The 25,477-nt window shown below is 48.6% G+C and overlaps 1 protein-coding gene across 1 annotated transcript in view; it reads left to right on the forward strand.

Moving 5' to 3' along the window:
- Positions 1–25,477, forward strand: part of LOC109904848 (immunoglobulin superfamily member 3-like) — a 170,276-nt gene that overhangs the window by 126,012 nt on the left and 18,787 nt on the right. The window contains exons 5-6 of the mRNA XM_031799431.1: positions 746–1,153; positions 5,135–5,566. Coding sequence (XP_031655291.1) covers positions 746–1,153; positions 5,135–5,566 — 840 coding nt within the window. The remainder of the gene's footprint in view (positions 1–745; positions 1,154–5,134; positions 5,567–25,477) is intronic.

Genomic DNA, 25,477 nt, shown 5'->3' on the forward strand with positions numbered 1-25,477 from the left:
GTGGAGACAATCACAAAGACAGGTGAAACAGATCAGAGTGTACAAGCTCCCAGTAATTAATTGGGTAAACCACCAGCAAGCTCCCAGTAATTTATTGGGTAAACCACCAGCAAGCTCCCAGTATTCTATTGGGTTAACCACCAGCAAGCTCCCAGTATTTTATTGGGTAAACCACCAGCAAGCTCCCAGTATTTTATTGGGTAAACCACCAGCAAGCTCCCAGTAATTTATTGGGTAAACCACCAGCAAGCTCCCAGTATTTTATTGGGTAAACCACCAGCAAGCTCCCAGTAATTTATTGGGTAAACCACCAGCAAGCTCCCAGTATTTTATTGGGTAAACCACCAGTGTTTCAGCATCACTATGCCCGTGTCTTCTATGAATTTTTCAAAATAAGAGGCCTGGGTCTATTATTTCATTTTTTTATTCAACATTTTATTTCTGAGGTTTGGATCAATTTTGACAGATTTGTTTATTTTTTCTCTCTCACTTCCTATCCCTATTCCTACACTCTCCCCCTCCCTCTCTCATTCTCACTCCCTATTCCTCCACCCTCCTCCCTCTCCCTATTCCTCCACTCTCCCTCTCTCACTCCCTATTCCTCCCCTCTCCTCCCTCCCTCCCTCCCTCCCTCCCTCCCTCCCTCCCTCCCTCCCTCCCTCCCTCCCTCCCTCCCTCCCTCCCTCCCTCCCTCCCTCCCTCTGAATTATCTCTCTCTTCCCCCACTCCTCTCTCCCTCCACCAGAGAGTAACGTCACAGTGTCTTTGTCCAGTAACTCGTCGGAGGTCCAGGAGGGGGACGTGGTCCAGCTGACCTGCTCCATCCACTCCACCGCGGGTCCTCTCTCTGTGGCCTGGCAGTGGAGTGAGAAGCAGGGCTCCACCCCTCCCCAGAACCTGGCCTCTGTAGACCGCGACGGGACTGTCCGACCAGGCCCTGGGTACCGTGAGCGTTCCAGCTATGGGGAGATCCGTGTGGAGAGGGTACAGGAGGACATTTATACCCTGTCCCTCTACAACGCCCTGCCTGGGGACGAAGGGCTGTTCCGGTGCACGGCCACAGAGTGGGTGGAGGCCGGGACAGAGTCCGAGCAGAGTTGGGAGAAGATAGGGGAGAAGTCAGCTACTAAGGCGATCACTGTTAAGACCGTGGGTGAGTGTGTAGCATGGCGTCGTGACTCAGGAAGATACAAACACATATACCCACACACACCATCACTGTCACAACATTATGCAAGGGACCCTCACACAGAGTACAGTATACACACACACACACACACATCAAGGTAATTTTGTCATGACAAGTTGTAAGCTTTTGCAACATCGAACATACCCTCATACACACAAGCATAGCTGTAAAGAAAATTATTTAGCTTTTCCCTGGAACGAGTACACACACACACACGTCAGGCCATCAGTGTGTAGACAATTGGTAAGCGTGTGCAGAGGGATGTCAGGAACACACAGAGAACAGTTTATGCTGTAAGAGATTGTGATGACTAGCTCATTTAGGGTCTGGAAAACAAAGCATGCTTTATTCATGTAGGTATGAATATCTCCCCAAGGGGTATGTGCCACTACAACACATGCATGCACACACACACACAAAAAACATACACACACCATGCTGATTTCAAATGTAGTTTGACTTTTTTATGATATTATGCTCAATGGACACCAAACACACAATCTTGACTTGAGACACACATTCCACTACTTGCGTACACACAGATTAGCCAGAATGATTATAATGTAAATGCAGTTGTAAATGTGTTTAGCAGTGGGCAGGCTTTTCTCTGTCAGTGCTGAGTTAAGCTGAACATCCCTGGTACAGGCTGACTGAGCGCACTGGAGCGAAGCACTGACTGAGGCACTGGGGAGCCAAGGGCTCAGCACACACACAGCAAAGGGATTAGTCCCTGTAGCAGAACTTTGTGGTGCCGTAGAGGGAGAGACAACATGTCAGCTTTTTAACTGGTCATTTGTTGTGTTTTAGCAACTGATGAATTATGTAGATTATGTAGATCTTGGGGTTTGTTATCGTTCCGACACGTTTATTTTCATTTGTGTGTGTGTGTGTGTGTGTGTGTGTGTGTGTGTGTGTGTGTGTGTGTGTGTGTGTGTGTGTGTGTGTGTGTGTGTGTGTGTGTGTGTGTGTGTGTGTGTGTGTGTGTGTGTGTGTGCGCGCTCATGCCTGTTTGTGTGTACTAGGGATGGGCATTTTAAATAATTTCAGTATTCTTATAATATCATGATATCTCGATAGTCGAAATCCATGTGTTTTTACAGAAAAACATATCTTTTTTAAAAACTTCAATGGAGACTTGCTTTCGCAGCTCGAGCACTGAGGTATAATAAGAACTGGAAACTGCTTCCAAGATGTCTGACCATTGTTTTTAAGGTTATCCACTCACAGTCGCATATGCCGATTCATGGACCGTCTATATCCGGATTGCTTCCGGTTTATACAGACCAACATCATTTGTGCTCGAGTGAGCAGCAACAACGTCATCCAAAAACATGGCTGACATTGGATATGAAATGTTGAGTGATGAGTGATGGCAAAAATGGGGGGGAAAACGGCCTCATCGACAATAATTTGAATAATTCCACAAAAGTGATGACTAAAGTGTCTTATTAGGAATTTTCTAATCTGACTTCTCTGTGGCCGTCTATGAAAATCATTTTTTTCTGGGCCTGGTGTCAGTTAAACTGCAGTACCGAAGCAAAGCTATAGGAGCAGTCGAAACCGTGCATCTAGACTGGAACCCTGGCCCCTTGTTCGAGAGAGTCGGGGTGATGGGTGAGATGTGTGTGGCAGAGAGGGAGATGGGGAGGGAGAAAGTAGCCAAACCGACTCGCTTGTTAGAGAGACTTTTTGCTGCCAAAGGTTATCTATCATACCATCAGGTAGTGCCCTTTTTGACTGCATTGTTGTAAAGAAGCTACAGTAGATGTGTTTTGTCCTATATTTTTATTGAATATATTTTTATTTCTAATCCCAGCCCCCTTCCCCGCAGGAGGCCTTTTGGTTGGCCGTCATTGTAAATAATAATTTGTTCCTAACTGACTTGCCTAGTTAAATAAATGTTAAATAAAGGTTAAGTAAAACATATAGCCAGCTCAGCTAGCCAGCTAGCTATCTAATGTAGCAAGGCTAATTGACGCTATTCTGCTGCACTCTACGTCTAAATCAACTCCATTCATATGAAACAACAGCCTACCTGTTGATTGATCATTGTAGCCTACTCCTTCGCATTTAACTAACTTAATTCCGTAATTTTGATTCCAGAAATCTACCACTTCACTTGCTAGACATGTAGCCTCTGACTGTGGTGCCGTTTTAATTGACCGACAATAACAACAAGCTACATGTGTGAAACGTGTGTAGGCTACCTGTATGTCTTTTTTATGGGCTGCACTCTTCTCAAAAATAAATACTGTCCCAAGTAATCGAATACTAATATCTGTTCAGATCTTCAAATATTCAAATAATCATCCCCATCCCTAGCGTGTACATGGCCTTCCATTCCCCTTTATCACAATGCGTCTTCTTCTACTGTGGCTGTCTGCCCTGTGGGGATTAGTGATAGTGTGCTCTGAGTGTTGACAGGGAGCTGATTTCATCTGTAGCCTGGTAAACTGCGAGTCGTAGTGGGAGGACCGCACAACATGTCATCGTGTGACTCCAAGTTTACCTCGATATGATGGTTATTATATCAATATTTGTACATAAGCATTTCCACTGACATTTCTTGCATAATTCATTTTACAGACACAAAAAGATCCCACCTCATCTAGCGTATTTTCTTTTGTCGACATTTGGAATGAAGGATATTACAGCAGGATACCTGATGGTGGACCGAAGTACCGGGGAACCTCTCCCACCTCTTTCTCTTCTCTCTAAGTGGTGTGGTGTAGGTGTATGTTGACCCTATTATCTGAACCAGGGTGACTGTTGTTATCTTAATGAGGAAAGTTTGGATTGGCTAGAGAAGCAAGCAGATCGAACATCAGCTCTTAGAGAAAATCTCTCCCTGGAGCCTTTCCTGGTGGTGCATCACCAATGGTTTTCAGCTCTGCTCTTACACACGTACACACACACTCCCTTTGCTGGGCAAATGGCTGTCTGTGGCCGCCCCGGGGAGTCATGAGAAATCGATCTCTGCTCTGTCATCACAGGCTCTGGAACTATGCCCCTGTGCACCCTGGGTAAGTGTTGTCAGTGTTAATCTCAGCAGGTGAATCCTTCACCCACCCACCCACCGACCTGTGCCCACCGTGAGAGAGGGGGGATCTGTGTGTTAGCATTAACCCTATAAATGCAGTACATCTTCTACAAACACACATTTATACAACCTCTCCATAATGTTGTGTTTCAGAGGACAGTGAATGGATTCTAACGGCTAACTTGTTGATCAAAGGCAAGTTACTCAACTCTCCCTGAATGCAACTCAGTCTTGCAATCCCTTCTCCTTCACTCCCCCTTTGTCCGTGTATTAAAGTAGAGGGTTTCTCCATCACAGTCTGTCACCACCATGGCCTCTGTTATGCTGCCTGGCCTGCCACACTGCTTACCTCTCCAATCCTTTCACGTGTACATCAAGTGGGTGGCAGGTAGCCTAGCGGTTAAGCGCATTGGGCCAGTAACCGAAAGGTTCCTTGTTCAAATCCCAGAACCGACTAGGTGAATTATCTGTCAATGTGCCCTTGAGTAAGGCACTTAACCCAATTGCTGTTTTAAATGACTAAAATGTTTTTTTGTTTTTTTAAAAATAGTAAAGTGCTTAGGGAATAGGAGGTAAGGAATAGGAGTTAGGGAATAGGATAGGGACTCCCGAGTGGGACAGTGGTCTAAGACGTTGCATATTGGTGCAAGAGGCATCACTGCAGTACCTGGTTCGAATCCAGGCTGCATCACATCTGGCTGTGATTGGGAGTCCCATAGGGCGGCGCACAATTGGCCCAGCGTCGTCTGGGTTTTGACGGGATAGGCAGTCTTTTATAAATAAGAATTTGTTATTAACTGACTTGCCTAGTTAAATAAAGGTTCAATTAAAAAAATAGCAGCTAGGGGTCAGTTTGGGTTTACCCTTACTCCCCAACAGTAATGCATTTCTTCCTGTTTTCCCAGAATCCTCCTTTGTGGTCTCGGCGTCGTCGCGGACGCCCAGCGTGACATTTGGCGACTCGTTTGACCTCCAGTGCCTGGTGAAGCCCCGCCATAACCCCCGTGTGCCTGCCTCTGTCACCTGGCGCTTCATGCCCGCCAGTTCGGGCTCTTCTGGGGAGGTTGGCACAGCAGGCATGTTCCGAGACCTGGTGACGTTTACCCGCGAGGGCACGCTGCAGTGGGGCGAGCAGCTGCTGGGCCTGGGCACCCGCACCACCGTGGACCGTTCCCATTCCAACACCAACTTCAGATTGTCTGTGACGCGCGCTGGGCGCAAGGAGGCGGGGACGTATCAGTGCTCTGCCCTCCTGTGGAGGAGGAACTACGACAACACCTGGAGCAAAGTGGCCAACAGGACGTCCAACCTGCTGGGGATCAGCGTGTTACAGCCAGGTGGGACACACACACACACCTGGAGCCATGTGGCCAAACAAACACACTTCTAACCTTCTGGGCATCAATTAACACACAAAACAGGGAGAAACACAGAGAATGACTGCGGTAGGCCTGAGGTCAGGCAATGTTTAGAGGTGAACATATGCTGCAACAGGGGGTTTTCCTCGCTGCCTCCCTGCCCTGCTGTGTTCTGGCTGAGCCGTGTTCAGTCTGAGGAGTGTGTCCTGTATGAGCAGTGTTTGTTCTGCCCATTAGGTCTGTGTTGCCTAGGATATATGGGCATTAGAATCTCTCTCTCGCTCTCTCTCTGCTCTAATTGCTCTCACTCTCTGGTTTACAGACTGTGTGTGTGTAGCGTAGCACTGGGCTAGGGCGGAACCTCCTAATGGAGCAGAGTAGAGTAACGATGGATCGTTAATATCCCCCACTAGAGAGAGTGATTAGAGAGACAAAGAAAATGGGTGGGGACTGAGATAGAACAAAAGAGATGGAAGACATAGAGCTATGTTCTTGAACTCTTTCCCTCATCAACAATTCACTAACTATACCCCCAGTGGCCTCACACACTGTTGCAATAATAGGCCTTTACACACACACACACACACACACACACACACACACACACACACACACACACACACACACACACACACACACACACACACACACACACACACACACACACACACACACACACACACACACACACACACACACTGAACAACACACTGGTAATGTTGACGCAGAGTTTGTGTGGTGAGGAAGTTCATGTCAGTGCTTGTGTTGGCTTCCCAGGCTGTTTATGTATTCTTTCTGTGAGGAAACTGAAGTCATTCAGACTTGCACTCTGACCTTGCTGTCACTCTGAGCTGAGGAGTGTTTGTGCACTGCCTCATTATAGTGTGTGCATGCCCTGGGATGCTCTCTGTTTTCACACACACACACCCTTTCACCGTGGACCTGGGGTGTTTCTTTCATGCTGCCTGTGAAGCCAGTAGTGGGTTCCATCACTTAACTATCACTGAGACTGGCTGTGTGGGGTTCCATCACTTTACTGTCACTGAGACTGGCTGTGTGGGGTTCCATCACTTTACTATCACTGAGACTGGCTGTGTGGGGTTCCATCACTTTACTATCACTGAGATTGGCTGTGTGGGGTTCTACCACTACTATCACTGAGACTGGCTGTGTGGGGTTCCATCACTTTACTATCACTGAGACTGGCTGTGTGGGGTTCCATCACTTTACTATCACTGAGACTGGCTGTGTGGAGTTCTACCACTACTATCACTGAGACTGGCTGTGTGGGGTTCTACCACTACTATCACTGAGACTGGCTGTGTGGGGTTCCATCACTTTACTATCACTGAGACTGGCTGTGTGGGGTTCCATCACTTTACTATCACTGAGACCGACTGTGTGGGGTTCTACCACTGAGACTGGCTGTGTGGGGTTCCATCACTTTACTATCACTGAGACTGGCTGTGTGGGTTCCATCACTTTACTATCACTGAGACTGGCTGTGTGGGGTTCTACCACTACTATCACTGAGACTGGCTGTGTGGGGTTCTACCACTACTATCACTGAGACTGGCTGTGTGGAGTTCTGCCACTAGTATCACTGAGACTGGCTGTGTGGGGTTCTACCACTACTATCACTGAGACTGGCTGTGTGGGGTTCTACCACTACTATCACTGAGACTGGCTGTGTGGGGTTCTACCACTACTATCACTGAGACTGGCTGTGTGGGGTTCTACCACTACTATCTACCACTACTAGACTGGCTCACTCCCTCACACACTTTCACTCACACACACAGCAGCACAGGGACACAGACAGTGTTCTGCTCAACTGGCTGGCTGGCTCTCTGGCCTCAGCCACTCCAGCTGAAGAAACACTCACCAGACCATTCAGGAGTGATTTGGCAATCGACTTATCATCCTGAACGCTTGTTTAGTTTCCCTGATGTGCACTTTACTTTGTTTACCGCTAGTGAAGGGAACCAACGACACACACACAGACACACACACACACATTTTGAGTGCTGTACAGTACAATAGAGAAAACCATGGAGCTATCTTCTCTAGCTCCGCACCAACTCCATGATGACGTGATCATTTACCTTGGTAAAGCTATCAGTTACCGTGATGATATGATCATTTACCTTGGTAAAACTATCAGTTACCATGATGATATGATCATTTACCTTGGTAAAACTATCAGTTACCATGATGATATGATCATTTGCCTTGGTAAAACTATCAGTTACCGTGATGATATGATAATTTACCTTGGTAAAACTATCAGTTACCATGATGATATGATCATTTACCTTGGTAAAACTATCAGTTACCATGATGATATGATCATTTACCTTGGTAAAACTATCAGTTACCATGATGATATGATCATTTGCCTTGGTAAAACTATCAGTTACCATGATGATATGATCATTTACCTTGGTAAAACTATCAGTTACCATGATGATATGATCATTTACCTTGGTAAAACTATCAGTTACCATGCTGATATGATCATTTACCTTGGTAAAACTATCAGTTACCATGATGATATGATCATTTACCTTGGTAAAACTATCAGTTACCATGATGATATGATCATTTACCTTGGTAAAACTATCTGTTACCGTGATGATATGATCATTTACCTTGACAATGTCATGAGTTACCATGATGATATGATCATTTACCTTGGTAAAACTATCAGTTACCATGATGATATGATCATTTACCTTGGTAAAACTATCAGTTACCATGATGATATGATCATTTACCTTGGTAAAACTATCAGTTACCATGATGATATGATCATTTACCTTGGTAAAACTATCAGTTACCGTGATGATATGATCATTTACCTTGACAATGTCATGAGTTACCATGATGATATGATCATTACCTTGGTAAAACTATCAGTTACCATGATGATATGATCATTTACCTTGGTAAAACTATCAGTTACCATGATGATATGATCATTTACCTTGGTAAAGATATCAGTTACCGTGATGATATGATCATTTACCTTGGTAAAACTATCAGTTACCATGATGATATGATCATTTACCTTGGTAAAACTATCAGTTACCATGATGATATGATCATTTACCTTGGTAAAACTATCACTTACCATGATGATATGATCATTTACCTTGGTAAAAATATCAGTTACCGTGATGATATGATCATTTACCTTGGTAAAACTATCAGTTACCGTGATGATATGATCATTTACCTTGGTAAAACTATCAGTTACCGTGATGATATGATCATTTACCTTGGTAAAACTATCAGTTACCATGATGATATGATCACCTACCTTGACAATGTCATGAGTTACCATGGCGAAGTGATCAGTTACGATGGGGAGTGTTTAACAGGAGTGTTTAATTGGCTGTGAGGTGGACTAATCCAGCTCCCCTATTGGCTCCTCCATATTCCATCCTTTATTTCTATTGTTTCAGTCAAATCCTGTTTTCCTCCTTAACTAGTCCTGACACGCACAGACAAATGGACACACATAGACACACTGACACGCCACAGGGCTCCGTTTAGAGCTGTGATTCATCTGTCAGAATGTAGGCCGTCCCTGTTTTCCCCTCTCTGTTTTCCTAAATGTTAACCACTCCTGGCTAAATGAGTGGCTGGCATTTGCCATTTCCACTTTCTCTCTCAAAGAAGCAGAAACGAGGGGAACAGGAGAGCTGGGGTAATGACGTGTGAGAGCATCACACAGCATCTGACCTAATACATTATTAAGAAAGTTTAAATCGTGCTTCCAGATGTGCCTGTATACCGACCCACTGGCCTGCTCAATATGTATGCGCTTTCTCACCATTACCGTGTGTGTGTGCATCTCCATCTGCATATGAGTCTGCATAATGCTACTCATATACATACTCTGCATTCATACATACAGTTTGCAGCTCCCTCCCTGTGATGGGACGGTGCCTCTGGAATATGTACGGCTCCAGGGCTTTGGACCGGCATAACCCAGCACCGTTCTCAGCTCCAAACCATCTCCCTGCAGAGCCCCAACCTCAGCCCCTGTGGCTGGTGTGCTCTGGTCTTCCTCTCCTGGAACATGAAGAGCTTTGCTGCTGCACGAGGAGGCAGAGTCTGTTCTCTCTTGTTCTTTCTCTGGGAGCTCCGATGCCTTGAACACTTTAACTCAGATTAGCCCCTAGACTGCATGCAGGAGATTTCCATCAGACCCACACTCCTGGATTCTGTCCCTGTGCAAGAGTGTAATTATCTTATATCGGAACATACGTCTTTATGAGCGTTCACACAGACAGACATACGCATACAGACACACACACAGGTCTCACGGCACACAATGACAGTAGGAATATTAGATGCGTTTTCCTTTAGTCTCTGTAAAATGTAATACAAACACATTGTCCTGCACATCAGCAGGGACACTTCAGTCATAGCACTACACAATCTAATACCAGCTCCTCATAACTCTCCTCCACCACACACACACACACACCATCTCATTATGCTGAATCTCCGTAATGGAGACGGGGCTCAGATTAATGACGGTTAGGGGAATTGAATAGATTTTCTCATCGGTGCATGTGTGTGAACGAGAGCGCCGTGTGTGTGTCTGTCTGCGTGGTTTGAGGAACGTGATATTAACGTTCTCTGGTTCCTGGGCTGTGCTGGAATAGGAAGGGAGATGATCGAGGGAGAGGGAGATGTCCTACTTACTGTAGAGAGAGAGAGATCTGCGGTGTCCACAACTCCACTCTAGCCTGCATATGGTACAGTATGCTGGTCATTACTGGAACTAGTTTACATACAGTACAGTATGCTGGTCATTACTGGAACTAGTTTACATACAGTACAGTATGCTGGTCATTACTGGAACTAGTTTACATACAGTACAGTATGCTGGTCATCACTGGAACTAGTTTACATACAGTACAGTGTGCTGGTCATTACTGGAACTAGTTTACATACAGTACAGTATGCTGGTCATCACTGGAACTAGTTTACATACAGTACAGTATGCTGGTCATTACTGGAACTAGTTTACATACAGTGCAGTATGCTGTTCATTACTGGAACTAGTTTACATACAGTACAGTGTGCTGGTCATTACTGGAACTAGTTTACATACAGTACAGTATGCTGGTCATCACTGGAACTAGTTTACATACAGTACAGTATGCTGGTCATTACTGGAACTAGTTTACATACAGTACAGTATGCTGGCCATTACTTAACCAGATCCCTGATCAAAAGTAGTGCACTGCACTAGAGTCAAAAGAAGGCCACTTTATTGGGAAGAAGGAGCCTTTTGCAGACATTTGGGATGCAGGCATACAGTATTTAAGGAAGACCTGGTCTTAGTAGCTGATGTGATGTATATAAAACTGTGTCTGAAAAGGGTTAGGGTTGCCTCTTTCCTTCCTCTTCCATTCTCCTATCTTTATCTGGTCTGTCTCTCTCCCATATATATTATAAACATGCACAAACACACATGTGCACGCACACGCACACTCTCTGTCTCTTGCGCGCACACACACAGACACATACACAGTAGGTGATAAATTAAGAGCATTTTTCTGAGAAGCTCTGATCTCTCTGTGCCTTCCTCACAGACTGCACCACCACACACACTCCCACTGCTCCTGACACTGAAACACAATCTCTACCCCCCCCCCCACACACACACAGACACCTCTGTCTTCTCCAAATCTGCAGACCTAATTGTATTTTCTTTATCTCCTTGTCCTTTCCTCTGTATCCATCCCTCAGCTCTGTGTAGGGTTACTCTGTCTGCCTCCATCTCTAGCTATGCTCCTTAATCTGACTGTGTGAATGTGTTTGTGCATGTGTTTGTGTTTGTGTGTGTGTGTGTTGCAGCTGTAATTGAAGTTGTAACTCAGGGGAATCGCAGCACGGGTGCTCCTCATGTAAATCAGTGTCTAATACAAGGAGCAGTAGTGTGTGGGATGCAGCTTGACTGCCGTGATGGTACTTTAGCACTACCCTACACTATACTGCTCTCCTATATTCTCACTACCTCTCTCTCTCTGTCTCTCTCTCTCTCACACACACACACACACACACACACACACACACACACACACACACACAGTACCCGCAAAACATCAGTCTCAACACCAACAGTGAAGAGGCGACCCCGGGATGCTGGCCTTATAGGCAGGGTTCCTCTGTCCAGTGTCTGTGTTCTTTTGCCCATCTTAATCTTTTCTTTTTATTAGCCAATCTGAGATATGGCATTTTCTTTGCAACTCTGCCTAGAAGGCCAGCATCCAAGAGTCATTTTGTGCTTGTAATCGAACCCACAAATGCTGATGCTCCAGATACTCAACTAGTCTAAAGAAGGTCAGTTTTATTGCTTCATTAATCAGAACAACAGGTTTTTAGTTGTGCTAACATAATTGCAAAAGGGTTTTCTAATGATCAATTAGTCTTTTAAAATTATAAACTTGGATTAGCTAACACAATGTGTCATTGGAACACAGGAGTGATGGTTGCTGATAATGGGCCTCTGTACGCCTATGTAGATATTACATTAAACAAATCTGCTGTTTCCAGCTACAATAGTCATTTACAACATTAACAATGTCTACACTGTATTTCTGATCAATTTCATGTTATTTTAATGTTTTTTTTCTTATACAGTGGGGAGAACAAGTATTTGATACACTGCCGATTTTGCAGGTTTTCCTACTTACAAAGCATGAAGAGGTCTGTAATTTGTATCATAGGTACACTTCAACTGGGAGAGACGGAATCTAAAGCAAAAATCCAGAAAATCACATTGTATGATTTTTAAGTAATTCATTAGCATTTTATTGGATGACATAAGTATTTGATACATCAGAAAAGCAGAACTTAATATTTGGTACAGAAACCTTTGCAATTACAGAGATCATACGTTTCCTGTCATTCTTGACCAGGTTTGCACACAATGCAGCAGGGATTTTGGCCCACTCCTCCATACAGACCTTCTCCAGATCCTTCAGGTTTCGGGGCTGTCGCTGGGCAATACGGACTTTCAGCTCCCTCCAAAGATTTTCTATTGGGTTCAGTTCTGGAGACTGGCTAGGCCACTCCAGGACCTTGAGATGCTTCTTACGGATCCACTCCTTAGTTGCCCTGGCTGTGTGTTTCGGGTCGTTGTCATGCCGGAAGACCCATCACCAATGCTCTTACTGAGCGAAGGAGGTTGTTGGCCAAGATCTCGTGATACATGGCCCCATCCATCCTCCCCTCAATACGGTGCAGTCGTCCTGCCCCCTTTGCAGTAAAGCATCCCCAAAGAATGATGTTTCCATCTCCATGCTTCACGGTTGGGATGGTGTTCTTGGGGTTGTACTCATCCTTCTTCTTCCTCCAAACACGGCGAGTGGAGTTTAGACCAAAAAGCTATATTTTTGTCTCATCAGACCACATGACCTTCTCCCATTCCTCCTCTGGATCATCCAGATGGTCATTGGCAAACTTCAGACGGGCCTGGACATGCGCTGGCTTGAGCAGGGGGACCTTGCGTGCGCTGCAGGATTTTAATCCATGACGGCGTAGTGTGTTACTAATGGTTTTCTTTGAGACTGTGGTCCCAGCTCTCTTTAGGTCATTGTCCAGGTCCTGCCGTGTAGTTCTGCGCTGATCCCCCACCTTCCTCATGATCATTGATGCCCCACGAGGTGAGATCTTGCATGGAGCCCCAGACCGAGGGTGATTGACCATCATCTTGAACTTCTTCCATTTTCTAATAATTGCGCCAACAGTTGTTGCCTTCTCACCAAGCTGCTTTCCTATTGTCCTGTAGCCCATCCCAGCCTTGTGCAGGTCTACAATTTTATCCTTGATGTCTTTACACAGCTCTCTGGTCTTGGCTATTGTGGAGAGGTTGGAGTCTGTTTGATTGAGTGTGTGGACAGGTGTCTTTTATACAGGTAACGAGTTCAAACAGGTGCAGTTAATACAGGTAATGAGTGGAGAACAGGAGTGCTTCTTAAAGAAAAACTAACAGGTCTGTGAGAGCCGGAATTCTTACTGGTTGGTAGGTGATCAAATACTTATGTCATGCAATAAAATGCAAATGAATTACTTAAAAGTCATACAATGTGATTTTCTGGATTTTTGTTTTAGATTCCGTCTCTCACAGTTGAAGTGTACCTATGATATAAATTACAGACCTCTACATGCTTTGTAAGTAGGAAAACCTGCAAAATCGCCAGTGTATCAAATACTTGTTCTCCCCACTGTACATAGAGATAGCTCGAGGGAGGGGGGGGGGGGGGGGGGTGTCTGGCTTCTCTCAACAATATCTACGACCACAGTCCACCACTGGTTTAATGGACATCATTTATGTTTACTGGCAGACCCCCTTTCCCTTCACAAACATTTGTGTACACACTCACACTTGTGGGCACACACACACATACGCAGCGTGTACACATGCAAGGACGCACACACACACACGCATGCAGGCCTGCCTGGTATGACTTTATTCTCCCATTTCCCTGCCTGCTTCTGGTGGGTCATTAAACACTACCCAGAGTTCCCTTGCCATGACCCTCCTCGCCTCTTTCCTCACCTTCCCTCGTCCCTCGCTCCCTCGCTCCCTCCCTCCCTCCCTCCCTCCCTCCCTCCCTCCCTCCCTCCCTCCCTCCCTCCCTCCCTCCCTCAACTCTCCCTTTCCCGTTAGGCCAGGCAGAGTCCAGTGATCCATCTCTGAGACAGCAAGCAGGAGGCAGAGGAGAAAGGCAGCCGGATGTGTTTGTTCACATAAGTACGTGTTTTTGTGTGTGATGCTGCCGTTGGGTGTGTGCAGATCCCTTTAATTACCCCAATCGTAATGACATCTGGGGGGGGGGGGGTCAAGGGGGTTGGTGGGGGGGTAAATCTCCCTTCGACACAAAAGGATCAGAGATACATCGACATCATTAGCGTAGAAATAAGCTCCCCATTATAGCAGAGGAACAGAGTAGCAGCCACTCCACAGCCAGGGGATAGCCCCATCCCTTATCCCTTCCCGAAGGGAACCCGCTCAGACCTCTCCCCAGAGATGGTGCTTCGGGCCAGGGCTGAGCAGCAGGGAGGAGTGGCCCAGCTGGTGAGCCGTCCTGGGGGATGAGAGTGCGTCTGAGCTTTTGACCCCCTACATCCCTCTGGGACTCAGCCTGTGGCTAGACTAATGCTAACGGAGGAGCGGGCTGGGTTTAAAATGTTAAGCCTCCCCGAGTGGAGACTCAAGAGCCCCCCACTGGTCCCAAATCCTCCCAGGAGAACTCTCTCCCCGTTTTTTCATTTTTATTATTATTTATTTATTTAGCTTCCCTTCATCCACTATTTCCCCATGCTCCTTCTTGCTTCCTTTCTTTTCTCTTTGCTACTTCTCTCTCCTGTTCTCTCTTCACCCTGTGCTGCTTCTCTCTCCTGTTCTCACTCCTCTCTTCACCCTGTGCTGCTTCTCTCTCCTGTTCTCACTTCACCCTGTGCTGCTTCTCTCTCCTGTTCTCACTTCTCTCTTCACCCTGTGCTGCTCCTCTCTCCTGTTCTCACTCCTCTCTTCACCCTGTGCTGCTCCTCTCTCCTGTTCTCACTTCTCTCTTCACCCTGTGCTGCTCCTCTCTCCTGTTCTCTCTTCACCCTGTGCTGCTCCTCTCTCCTGTTCTCACTTCTCTCTTCACCCTGTGCTGCTCCTCTCTCCTGTTCTCTCTTCACCCTGTGCTGCTTCTCTCTCCTGTTCTCTCTTCTCTCTTCACCCTGTGCTGCTTCTCTCTCCTGTTCTCACTTCTCTCTTCACCCTGTGCTGCTCCTCTCTCCTGTTCTCTCTTCACCCTGTGCTGCTTCTCTCTCCTGTTCTCTCTTCTCTCTTCACCCTGTGCTGCTTCTCTCTCCTGTTCTCTCTTCACCCTGTGCTGCTTCTCTCTCCTGTTCTCTCTTCACCCTGTGCTGCTTCTCTCTCCTGTTCTCTCTTCTCTCTTCACCCTGTGCTGCTCCTCTCTCCTGTTCTCACTCCTCTCTTCACCCTGTGCTGCTCCTCTCTCCTGTTCTCTCTTCTCTCTTCACCCTGTGCTGCTTCTCTCTCCTGTTCTGTCTTCACCCTGTGCTGCTTCTCTCTCCTGTTCTCTCTTCCCCCTGTGCTGCTTCTCTCTCCTGTTCTCTCTTCTCTCTTCACCCTGTGCTGCTCCTCTCTCCTGTTCTCTCTTCTCTCTTCACCCTGTGCTGCTCCTCTCTCCTGTTCTCACTTCTCTCTTCACCCTGTGCTGCTCCTCTCTCCTGTTCTCACTCCTCTCTTCACCCTGTGCTGCTCCTCTCTCCTGTTCTCACTCCTCTCTTCACCCTGTGCTGCTCCTCTCTCCTGTTCTCACTTCTCTCTTCACCCTGTGCTGCTTCTCTCTCCTGTTCTCCCTTCACCCTGTGCTGCTTCTCTCTCCTGTTCTCTCTTCACCCTGTGCTGCTTCTCTCTCCTGTTCTCTCTTCTCTCTTCACCCTGTGCTGCTCCTCTCTCCTGTTCTCACTTCTCTCTTCACCCTGTGCTGCTCCTCTCTCCTGTTCTCACATCTCTCTTCACCCTGTGCTGCTCCTCTCTCCTGTTCTCACTTCTCTCTTCACCCTGTGCTGCTCCTCTCTCCTGTTCTCACTCCTCTCTTCACCCTGTGCTGCTCCTCTCTCCTGTTCTCACTCCTCTCTTCACCCTGTGCTGCTCCTCTCTCCTGTTCTCACTTCTCTCTTCACCCTGTGCTGCTCCTTTCTCCTGTTCTCACTTCTCTCTTCACCCTGTTCTGCTCCTCTCTCCTGTTCTCACTTCTCTCTTCACCCTGTGCTGCTCCTCTCTCCTGTTCTCTCTTCTCTCTTCACCCTGTGCTGCTCCTCTCTCCTGTTCTCTCTTCTCTCTTCACCCTGTGCTGCTCCTCTCTCCTGTTCTCTCTTCACCCTGTGCTGCTTCTCTCTCCTGTTCTCTCTTCTCTCTTCACCCTGTGCTGCTCCTCTCTCCTGTTCTCACTTCTCTCTTCACCCTGTGCTGCTCCTCTCTCCTGTTCTCACTTCTCTCTTCACCCTGTGCTGCTCCTCTCTCCTGTTCTCACTCCTCTCTTCACCCTGTGCTGCTCCTCTCTCCTGTTCTCACTCCTCTCTTCACCCTGTGCTGCTCCTCTCTCCTGTTCTCACTTCTCTCTTCACCCTGTGCTGCTCCTTTCTCCTGTTCTCACTCCTCTCTTCACCCTGTGCTGCTTCTCTCTCCTGTTCTCTCTTCTCTCTTCACCCTGTGCTGCTTCTCTCTCCTGTTCTCTCTTCACCCTGTGCTGCTTCTCTCTCCTGTTCTCTCTTCACCCTGTGCTGCTTCTCTCTCCTGTTCTCTCTTCTCTCTTCACCCTGTGCTGCTCCTCTCTCCTGTTCTCACTCCTCTCTTCACCCTGTGCTGCTCCTCTCTCCTGTTCTCTCTTCTCTCTTCACCCTGTGCTGCTTCTCTCTCCTGTTCTCTCTTCACCCTGTGCTGCTTCTCTCTCCTGTTCTCTCTTCACCCTGTGCTGCTTCTCTCTCCTGTTCTCTCTTCTCTCTTCACCCTGTGCTGCTCCTCTCTCCTGTTCTCACTTCTCTCTTCACCCTGTGCTGCTCCTCTCTCCTGTTCTCACATCTCTCTTCACCCTGTGCTGCTCCTCTCTCCTGTTCTCACTTCTCTCTTCACCCTGTGCTGCTCCTCTCTCCTGTTCTCACTCCTCTCTTCACCCTGTGCTGCTCCTCTCTCCTGTTCTCACTCCTCTCTTCACCCTGTGCTGCTCCTCTCTCCTGTTCTCACTTCTCTCTTCACCCTGTGCTGCTCCTTTCTCCTGTTCTCACTTCTCTCTTCACCCTGTTCTGCTCCTCTCTCCTGTTCTCACTTCTCTCTTCACCCTGTGCTGCTCCTCTCTCCTGTTCTCTCTTCTCTCTTCACCCTGTGCTGCTCCTCTCTCCTGTTCTCTCTTCTCTCTTCACCCTGTGCTGCTCCTCTCTCCTGTTCTCTCTTCACCCTGTGCTGCTTCTCTCTCCTGTTCTCTCTTCTCTCTTCACCCTGTGCTGCTCCTCTCTCCTGTTCTCACTTCTCTCTTCACCCTGTGCTGCTCCTCTCTCCTGTTCTCACATCTCTCTTCACCCTGTGCTGCTCCTCTCTCCTGTTCTCACTTCTCTCTTCACCCTGTGCTGCTCCTCTCTCCTGTTCTCACTCCTCTCTTCACCCTGTGCTGCTCCTCTCTCCTGTTCTCACTCCTCTCTTCACCCTGTGCTGCTCCTCTCTCCTGTTCTCACTTCTCTCTTCACCCTGTGCTGCTCCTTTCTCCTGTTCTCACTTCTCTCTTCACCCTGTGCTGCTCCTCTCTCCTGTTCTCTCTTCTCTCTTCACCCTGTGCTGCTTCTCTCTCCTGTTCTCTCTTCTCTCTTCACCCTGTGCTGCTCCTCTCTCCTGTTCTCACTTCTCTCTTCACCCTGTGCTGCTCCTCTCTCCTGTTCTCACATCTCTCTTCACCCTGTGCTGCTCCTCTCTCCTGTTCTCACTTCTCTCTTCACCCTGTGCTGCTCCTCTCTCCTGTTCTCTCTTCACCCTGTGCTGCTCCTCTCTCCTGTTCTCACTTCTCTCTTCACCCTGTGCTGCTCCTCTCTCCTGTTCTCTCTTCACCCTGTGCTGCTTCTCTCTCCTGTTCTCTCTTCTCTCTTCACCCTGTGCTGCTTCTCTCTCCTGTTCTCACTTCTCTCTTCACCCTGTGCTGCTCCTCTCTCCTGTTCTCTCTTCACCCTGTGCTGCTTCTCTCTCCTGTTCTCTCTTCTCTCTTCACCCTGTGCTGCTTCTCTCTCCTGTTCTCTCTTCACCCTGTGCTGCTTCTCTCTCCTGTTCTCTCTTCACCCTGTGCTGCTTCTCTCTCCTGTTCTCTCTTCTCTCTTCACCCTGTGCTGCTCCTCTCTCCTGTTCTCACTCCTCTCTTCACCCTGTGCTGCTCCTCTCTCCTGTTCTCTCTTCTCTCTTCACCCTGTGCTGCTTCTCTCTCCTGTTCTCTCTTCACCCTGTGCTGCTTCTCTCTCCTGTTCTCTCTTCACCCTGTGCTGCTTCTCTCTCCTGTTCTCTCTTCTCTCTTCACCCTGTGCTGCTCCTCTCTCCTGTTCTCACTTCTCTCTTCACCCTGTGCTGCTCCTCTCTCCTGTTCTCACATCTCTCTTCACCCTGTGCTGCTCCTCTCTCCTGTTCTCACTTCTCTCTTCACCCTGTGCTGCTCCTCTCTCCTGTTCTCACTCCTCTCTTCACCCTGTGCTGCTCCTCTCTCCTGTTCTCACTCCTCTCTTCACCCTGTGCTGCTCCTCTCTCCTGTTCTCACTTCTCTCTTCACCCTGTGCTGCTCCTTTCTCCTGTTCTCACTTCTCTCTTCACCCTGTTCTGCTCCTCTCTCCTGTTCTCACTTCTCTCTTCACCCTGTGCTGCTCCTCTCTCCTGTTCTCTCTTCTCTCTTCACCCTGTGCTGCTCCTCTCTCCTGTTCTCTCTTCTCTCTTCACCCTGTGCTGCTCCTCTCTCCTGTTCTCTCTTCACCCTGTGCTGCTTCTCTCTCCTGTTCTCTCTTCTCTCTTCACCCTGTGCTGCTCCTCTCTCCTGTTCTCACTTCTCTCTTCACCCTGTGCTGCTCCTCTCTCCTGTTCTCACATCTCTCTTCACCCTGTGCTGCTCCTCTCTCCTGTTCTCACTTCTCTCTTCACCCTGTGCTGCTCCTCTCTCCTGTTCTCACTCCTCTCTTCACCCTGTGCTGCTTCTCTCTCCTGTTCTCTCTTCACCCTGTGCTGCTTCTCTCTCCTGTTCTCTCTTCTCTCTTCACCCTGTGCTGCTCCTCTCTCCTGTTCTCACTTCTCTCTTCACCCTGTGCTGCTCCTCTCTCCTGTTCTCACATCTCTCTTCACCCTGTGCTGCTCCTCTCTCCTGTTCTCACTTCTCTCTTCACCCTGTGCTGCTCCTCTCTCCTGTTCTCACTCCTCTCTTCACCCTGTGCTGCTCCTCTCTCCTGTTCTCACTCCTCTCTTCACCCTGTGCTGCTCCTCTCTCCTGTTCTCACTTCTCTCTTCACCCTGTGCTGCTCCTTTCTCCTGTTCTCACTTCTCTCTTCACCCTGTGCTGCTCCTTTCTCCTGTTCTCACTTCTCTCTTCACCCTGTTCTGCTCCTCTCTCCTGTTCTCACTTCTCTCTTCACCCTGTGCTGCTCCTCTCTCCTGTTCTCTCTTCTCTCTTCACCCTGTGCTGCTCCTCTCTCCTGTTCTCTCTTCTCTCTTCACCCTGTGCTGCTCCTCTCTCCTGTTCTCTCTTCACCCTGTGCTGCTTCTCTCTCCTGTTCTCTCTTCTCTCTTCACCCTGTGCTGCTCCTCTCTCCTGTTCTCACTTCTCTCTTCACCCTGTGCTGCTCCTCTCTCCTGTTCTCACATCTCTCTTCACCCTGTGCTGCTCCTCTCTCCTGTTCTCACTTCTCTCTTCACCCTGTGCTGCTCCTCTCTCCTGTTCTCACTCCTCTCTTCACCCTGTGCTGCTTCTCTCTCCTGTTCTCTCTTCACCCTGTGCTGCTTCTCTCTCCTGTTCTCTCTTCTCTCTTCACCCTGTGCTGCTCCTCTCTCCTGTTCTCACTTCTCTCTTCACCCTGTGCTGCTCCTCTCTCCTGTTCTCACATCTCTCTTCACCCTGTGCTGCTCCTCTCTCCTGTTCTCACTTCTCTCTTCACCCTGTGCTGCTCCTCTCTCCTGTTCTCACTCCTCTCTTCACCCTGTGCTGCTCCTCTCTCCTGTTCTCACTCCTCTCTTCACCCTGTGCTGCTCCTCTCTCCTGTTCTCACTTCTCTCTTCACCCTGTGCTGCTCCTTTCTCCTGTTCTCACTTCTCTCTTCACCCTGTGCTGCTCCTCTCTCCTGTTCTCTCTTCTCTCTTCACCCTGTGCTGCTCCTCTCTCCTGTTCTCTCTTCTCTCTTCACCCTGTGCTGCTCCTCTCTCCTGTTCTCTCTTCACCCTGTGCTGCTTCTCTCTCCTGTTCTCTCTTCTCTCTTCACCCTGTGCTGCTCCTCTCTCCTGTTCTCACTTCTCTCTTCACCCTGTGCTGCTCCTCTCTCCTGTTCTCACATCTCTCTTCACCCTGTGCTGCTCCTCTCTCCTGTTCTCACTTCTCTCTTCACCCTGTTCTGCTCCTCTCTCCTGTTCTCACTTCTCTCTTCACCCTGTGCTGCTCCTCTCTCCTGTTCTCTCTTCTCTCTTCACCCTGTGCTGCTCCTCTCTCCTGTTCTCTCTTCTCTCTTCACCCTGTGCTGCTCCTCTCTCCTGTTCTCTCTTCACCCTGTGCTGCTTCTCTCTCCTGTTCTCTCTTCTCTCTTCACCCTGTGCTGCTCCTCTCTCCTGTTCTCACTTCTCTCTTCACCCTGTGCTGCTCCTCTCTCCTGTTCTCACATCTCTCTTCACCCTGTGCTGCTCCTCTCTCCTGTTCTCACTTCTCTCTTCACCCTGTGCTGCTCCTCTCTCCTGTTCTCACTCCTCTCTTCACCCTGTGCTGCTTCTCTCTCCTGTTCTCTCTTCACCCTGTGCTGCTTCTCTCTCCTGTTCTCTCTTCTCTCTTCACCCTGTGCTGCTCCTCTCTCCTGTTCTCACTTCTCTCTTCACCCTGTGCTGCTCCTCTCTCCTGTTCTCACATCTCTCTTCACCCTGTGCTGCTCCTCTCTCCTGTTCTCACTTCTCTCTTCACCCTGTGCTGCTCCTCTCTCCTGTTCTCACTCCTCTCTTCACCCTGTGCTGCTCCTCTCTCCTGTTCTCACTCCTCTCTTCACCCTGTGCTGCTCCTCTCTCCTGTTCTCACTTCTCTCTTCACCCTGTGCTGCTCCTTTCTCCTGTTCTCACTTCTCTCTTCACCCTGTGCTGCTCCTCTCTCCTGTTCTCTCTTCTCTCTTCACCCTGTGCTGCTCCTCTCTCCTGTTCTCTCTTCTCTCTTCACCCTGTGCTGCTCCTCTCTCCTGTTCTCTCTTCACCCTGTGCTGCTTCTCTCTCCTGTTCTCTCTTCTCTCTTCACCCTGTGCTGCTCCTCTCTCCTGTTCTCACTTCTCTCTTCACCCTGTGCTGCTCCTCTCTCCTGTTCTCACATCTCTCTTCACCCTGTGCTGCTCCTCTCTCCTGTTCTCACTTCTCTCTTCACCCTGTGCTGCTCCTCTCTCCTGTTCTCACTCCTCTCTTCACCCTGTGCTGCTTCTCTCTCCTGTTCTCACTTCTCTCTTCACCCTGTGCTGCTCCTCTCTCCTGTTCTCACATCTCTCTTCACCCTGTGCTGCTCCTCTCTCCTGTTCTCACTTCTCTCTTCACCCTGTGCTGCTCCTCTCTCCTGTTCTCACTCCTCTCTTCACCCTGTGCTGCTTCTCTCTCCTGTTCTCACTTCTCTCTTCACCCTGTGCTGCTCCTCTCTCCTGTTCTCTCTTCTCTCTTCACCCTGTGCTGCTCCTCTCTCCTGTTCTCTCTTCTCTCTTCACCCTGTGCTGCTCCTCTCTCCTGTTCTCTCTTCACCCTGTGCTGCTCCTCTCTCCTGTTCTCTCTTCTCTATTCACCCTGTGCTGCTCCTCTCTCCTGTTCTCTCTTCTCTCTTCACCCTGTGCTGCTCCTCTCTCCTGTTCTCTCTTCTCTCTTCACCCTGTGCTGCTTCTCTCCTTTTTTTCCATTAATTTTCTAATCCTCATCTTCATGTCCACTGTCTCTTTTCTCTGACTTGATTCTTCCCCACTGCCACAATGACATGAGGACTTGTAGAGCTGAAAGAGTGAAGCAAAGACAGTACAGTGTGAAGATAGGCAGGAACTGCTTCGCCAATAGAAATCCCAGATCATGCGTGTATGTATCATGGCGACGTTGGCTAGCTATGCTCATGTGCAGAAACACATCATCTGGTCTAACTGCTTTTGACGAAAATGAAAACGTGTCACTTTGTCACTTTCACAAGGTTGGAGAAATAACATGTTCAACTACTTAAGACATTGGCTCGACTCTAGGTTGATTTCCAGAAAATGAACAACTAAGGAATAATTTGTCACTTCTCTCGTTGACTTCTCAAACCCCAAATCGCTGACTGATCTGATGGTCTATTTCGCAAGTGTTCCCAGAAGTCTCACGATGTTGCGCCTCTTGACTTTAGAAACTGTGACTGAAGCATCACTCATCAAAAGGCCTGTGTAGGTGGAGAGATGCTAGCAGGCCCCTAGGCTGAGTGGGGAGTAATCATATTGTCTTTGTCCCAAATGGCACCCCATTTTCTATATAGTGGTGCAATATTGGGAAAAGGGATGCCTAATTAGTTGCACAACTGAATGCGTTCAACCGAAATGTGTCTTCCTCATTTAACCCAACCCATCTGAATTATGTATCCAATGTTTCCAGCTGTCAAGTCTTTTCAGATGAATGATCATAAAGCGCAGAAAACACTATTTAAGACTGAGCAGCAAAATGTGAACCAGGGACTGACACCACCTCCTGTATGAGCTCTTCATCGGAGCCTCATGAATATGCATGACCCCGTAGGTGAGCCTTCTGAATATTCATGTCCTGGCAGGTGATGAGACTGGTTGTGATTGGCAGGGGCAAGGTGTCTGGGACAGACAGCAGCAGGGGTTAGAGAGGGAGAGAATGGGGTGAGAGATGGAGAGAGGAGTGGTGAGAGATTGAGAGATGGAGGGATGAGAAAGAGAGATGGAGACAGCAGAGGGAGGTGGAGAGCACGAGCAACATGGAGTGAGAGGAAGGGGTTAGAGAGAGAGTTGGACACACTGACAGAAAAGGAGAGCGAGATGGAGTGAGAGGAAGGGGTTAGAGAGAGAGAGAGAGCTGGACACACCGACAGAGAAGGAGAGCGAGATGGAGTGAGAGGAAGGGGTTAGAGGGAGAGAGAGTTGGACAGACCGACAGAGAAAGAGAGCGAGATGGAGTGAGAGGAAGGGGTTAGAGAGAGAGAGTTGGACACACCGACAGAGAAGGAGAGCGAGATGGAGTGAGAGGAAGGGGTTAGAGAGAGAGAGTTGGACACACCGACAGAGAAGGAGAGCGAGATGGAGTGAGAGGAAGGGGTTAGAGAGAGAGAGAAAGAGTTGGACAGACCGACAGAGAAGGAGAGCGAGATGGAGTGAGAGGAAGGGGTTAGAGAGAGAGAGTTGGACACACCGACAGAGAAAGCGAGCGAGATGGAGTGAGAGGAAGGGGTTAGAGAGAGAGAGTTGGACAGACCGACAGAGAAGGAGAGTGAGATGAAGTGAGAGGAAGGGGTTAGAGAGAGAGAGAGAGTTGGACAGACCGACAGAGAAGGAGAGCGAGATGGAGTGAGAGGAAGGGGTTAGAGAGAGAGAGAGAGTTGGACAGACCGACAGAGAAGGAGAGCGAGATGGAGTGAGAGGAAGGGGTTAGAGGGAGAGAGAGAGTTGGACAGACCGACAGAGAAGGAGAGCGAGATGGAGTGAGAGGAAGGGGTTAGAGAGAGAGAGAGTTGGACAGACCGACAGAGAAGGAGAGCGAGATGGAGTGAGAGGAAGGGGTTAGAGGGAGAGAGAGAGTTGGACAGACCGACAGAGAAGGAGAGCGAGATGGAGTGAGAGGAAGGGGTTAGAGGGAGAGAGAGTTGGACACACCGACAGAGAAGGAGAGCGAGATGGAGTGAGAGGAAGGGGTTAGAGGGAGAGAGAGTTGGACAGACCGACAGAGAAGGAGAGCGAGATGGAGTGAGAGGAAGGGGTTAGAGAGAGAGAGAGAGTTGGACAGACCGACAGAGAAGGAGAGCGAGATGGAGTGAGAGGAAGGGGTTAGAGAGAGAGAGAGTTGGATACACCGACAGAGAAGGAGAGCGAGATGGAGTGAGAGGAAGGGGTTAGAGGGAGAGAGAGTTGGACAGACCGACAGAGAAAGAGAGCGAGATGGAGTGAGAGGAAGGGGTTAGAGAGAGAGAGAGAGTTGGACAGACCGACAGAGAAGGAGAGCGAGATGAAGTGAGAGGAAGGGGTTAGAGAGAGAGAGAGTTGGACAGACCGACAGAGAAGGAGAGCGAGATGGAGTGAGAGGAAGGGGTTAGAGAGAGAGAGAGAGTTGGACAGACCGACAGAGAAGGAGAGCGAGATGGAGTGAGAGGAAGGGGTTAGAGGGAGAGAGAGAGAGTTGGACAGACCGACAGAGAAGGAGAGCGAGATGGAGTGAGAGGAAGGGGTTAGAGGGAGAGAGAGTTGGACAGACCGACAGAGAAGGAGAGCGAGATGGAGTGAGAGGAAGGGGTTAGAGGGAGAGAGAGTTGGACAGACCGACAGAGAAGGAGAGCGAGATGGAGTGAGAGGAAGGGGTTAGAGGGAGAGAGAGTTGGACACACCGACAGAGAAGGAGAGCGAGATGGATTGAGAGGAAGTGTTAGAGGGAGAGAGAGTTGGACACACCGACAGAAAAGGAGAGCGAGATGGAGTGAGAGGAAGGGGTTAGAGGGAGAGAGAGATGGACAGACCGACAGAGAAGGAGAGCGAGATGGAGTGAGAGGAAGGGGTTAGAGGGAGAGAGAGTTGGACACACCGACAGAGAAGGAGAGCGAGATGGAGAGAGAGGAAGGGGTTAGAGAGGGAGAGAATGGGGTGAGAGATGGAGAGAGGAGTGGTGAGAGATTGAGAGATGGAGGGATGAGAAAGAGAGATGGAGACAGCAGAGGGAGGTGGAGAGCACGAGCAACATGGAGTGAGAGGAAGGGGTTAGAGGGAGAGAGAGTTGGACAGACCGACAGAGAAGGAGAGCGAGATGGAGTGAGAGGAAGGGGTTAGAGAGAGAGAGTTGGACAGACCGACAGAGAAGGAGAGCGAGATGGAGTGAGAGGAAGGGGTTAGAGAGAGAGAGAGTTGGACAGACCGACAAAGAAGGAGAGC

The sequence above is a fragment of the Oncorhynchus kisutch genome, linkage group LG2 (genome assembly GCF_002021735.2).
Source record: "Oncorhynchus kisutch isolate 150728-3 linkage group LG2, Okis_V2, whole genome shotgun sequence".
Classification (NCBI taxonomy): domain Eukaryota; kingdom Metazoa; phylum Chordata; class Actinopteri; order Salmoniformes; family Salmonidae; genus Oncorhynchus; species Oncorhynchus kisutch.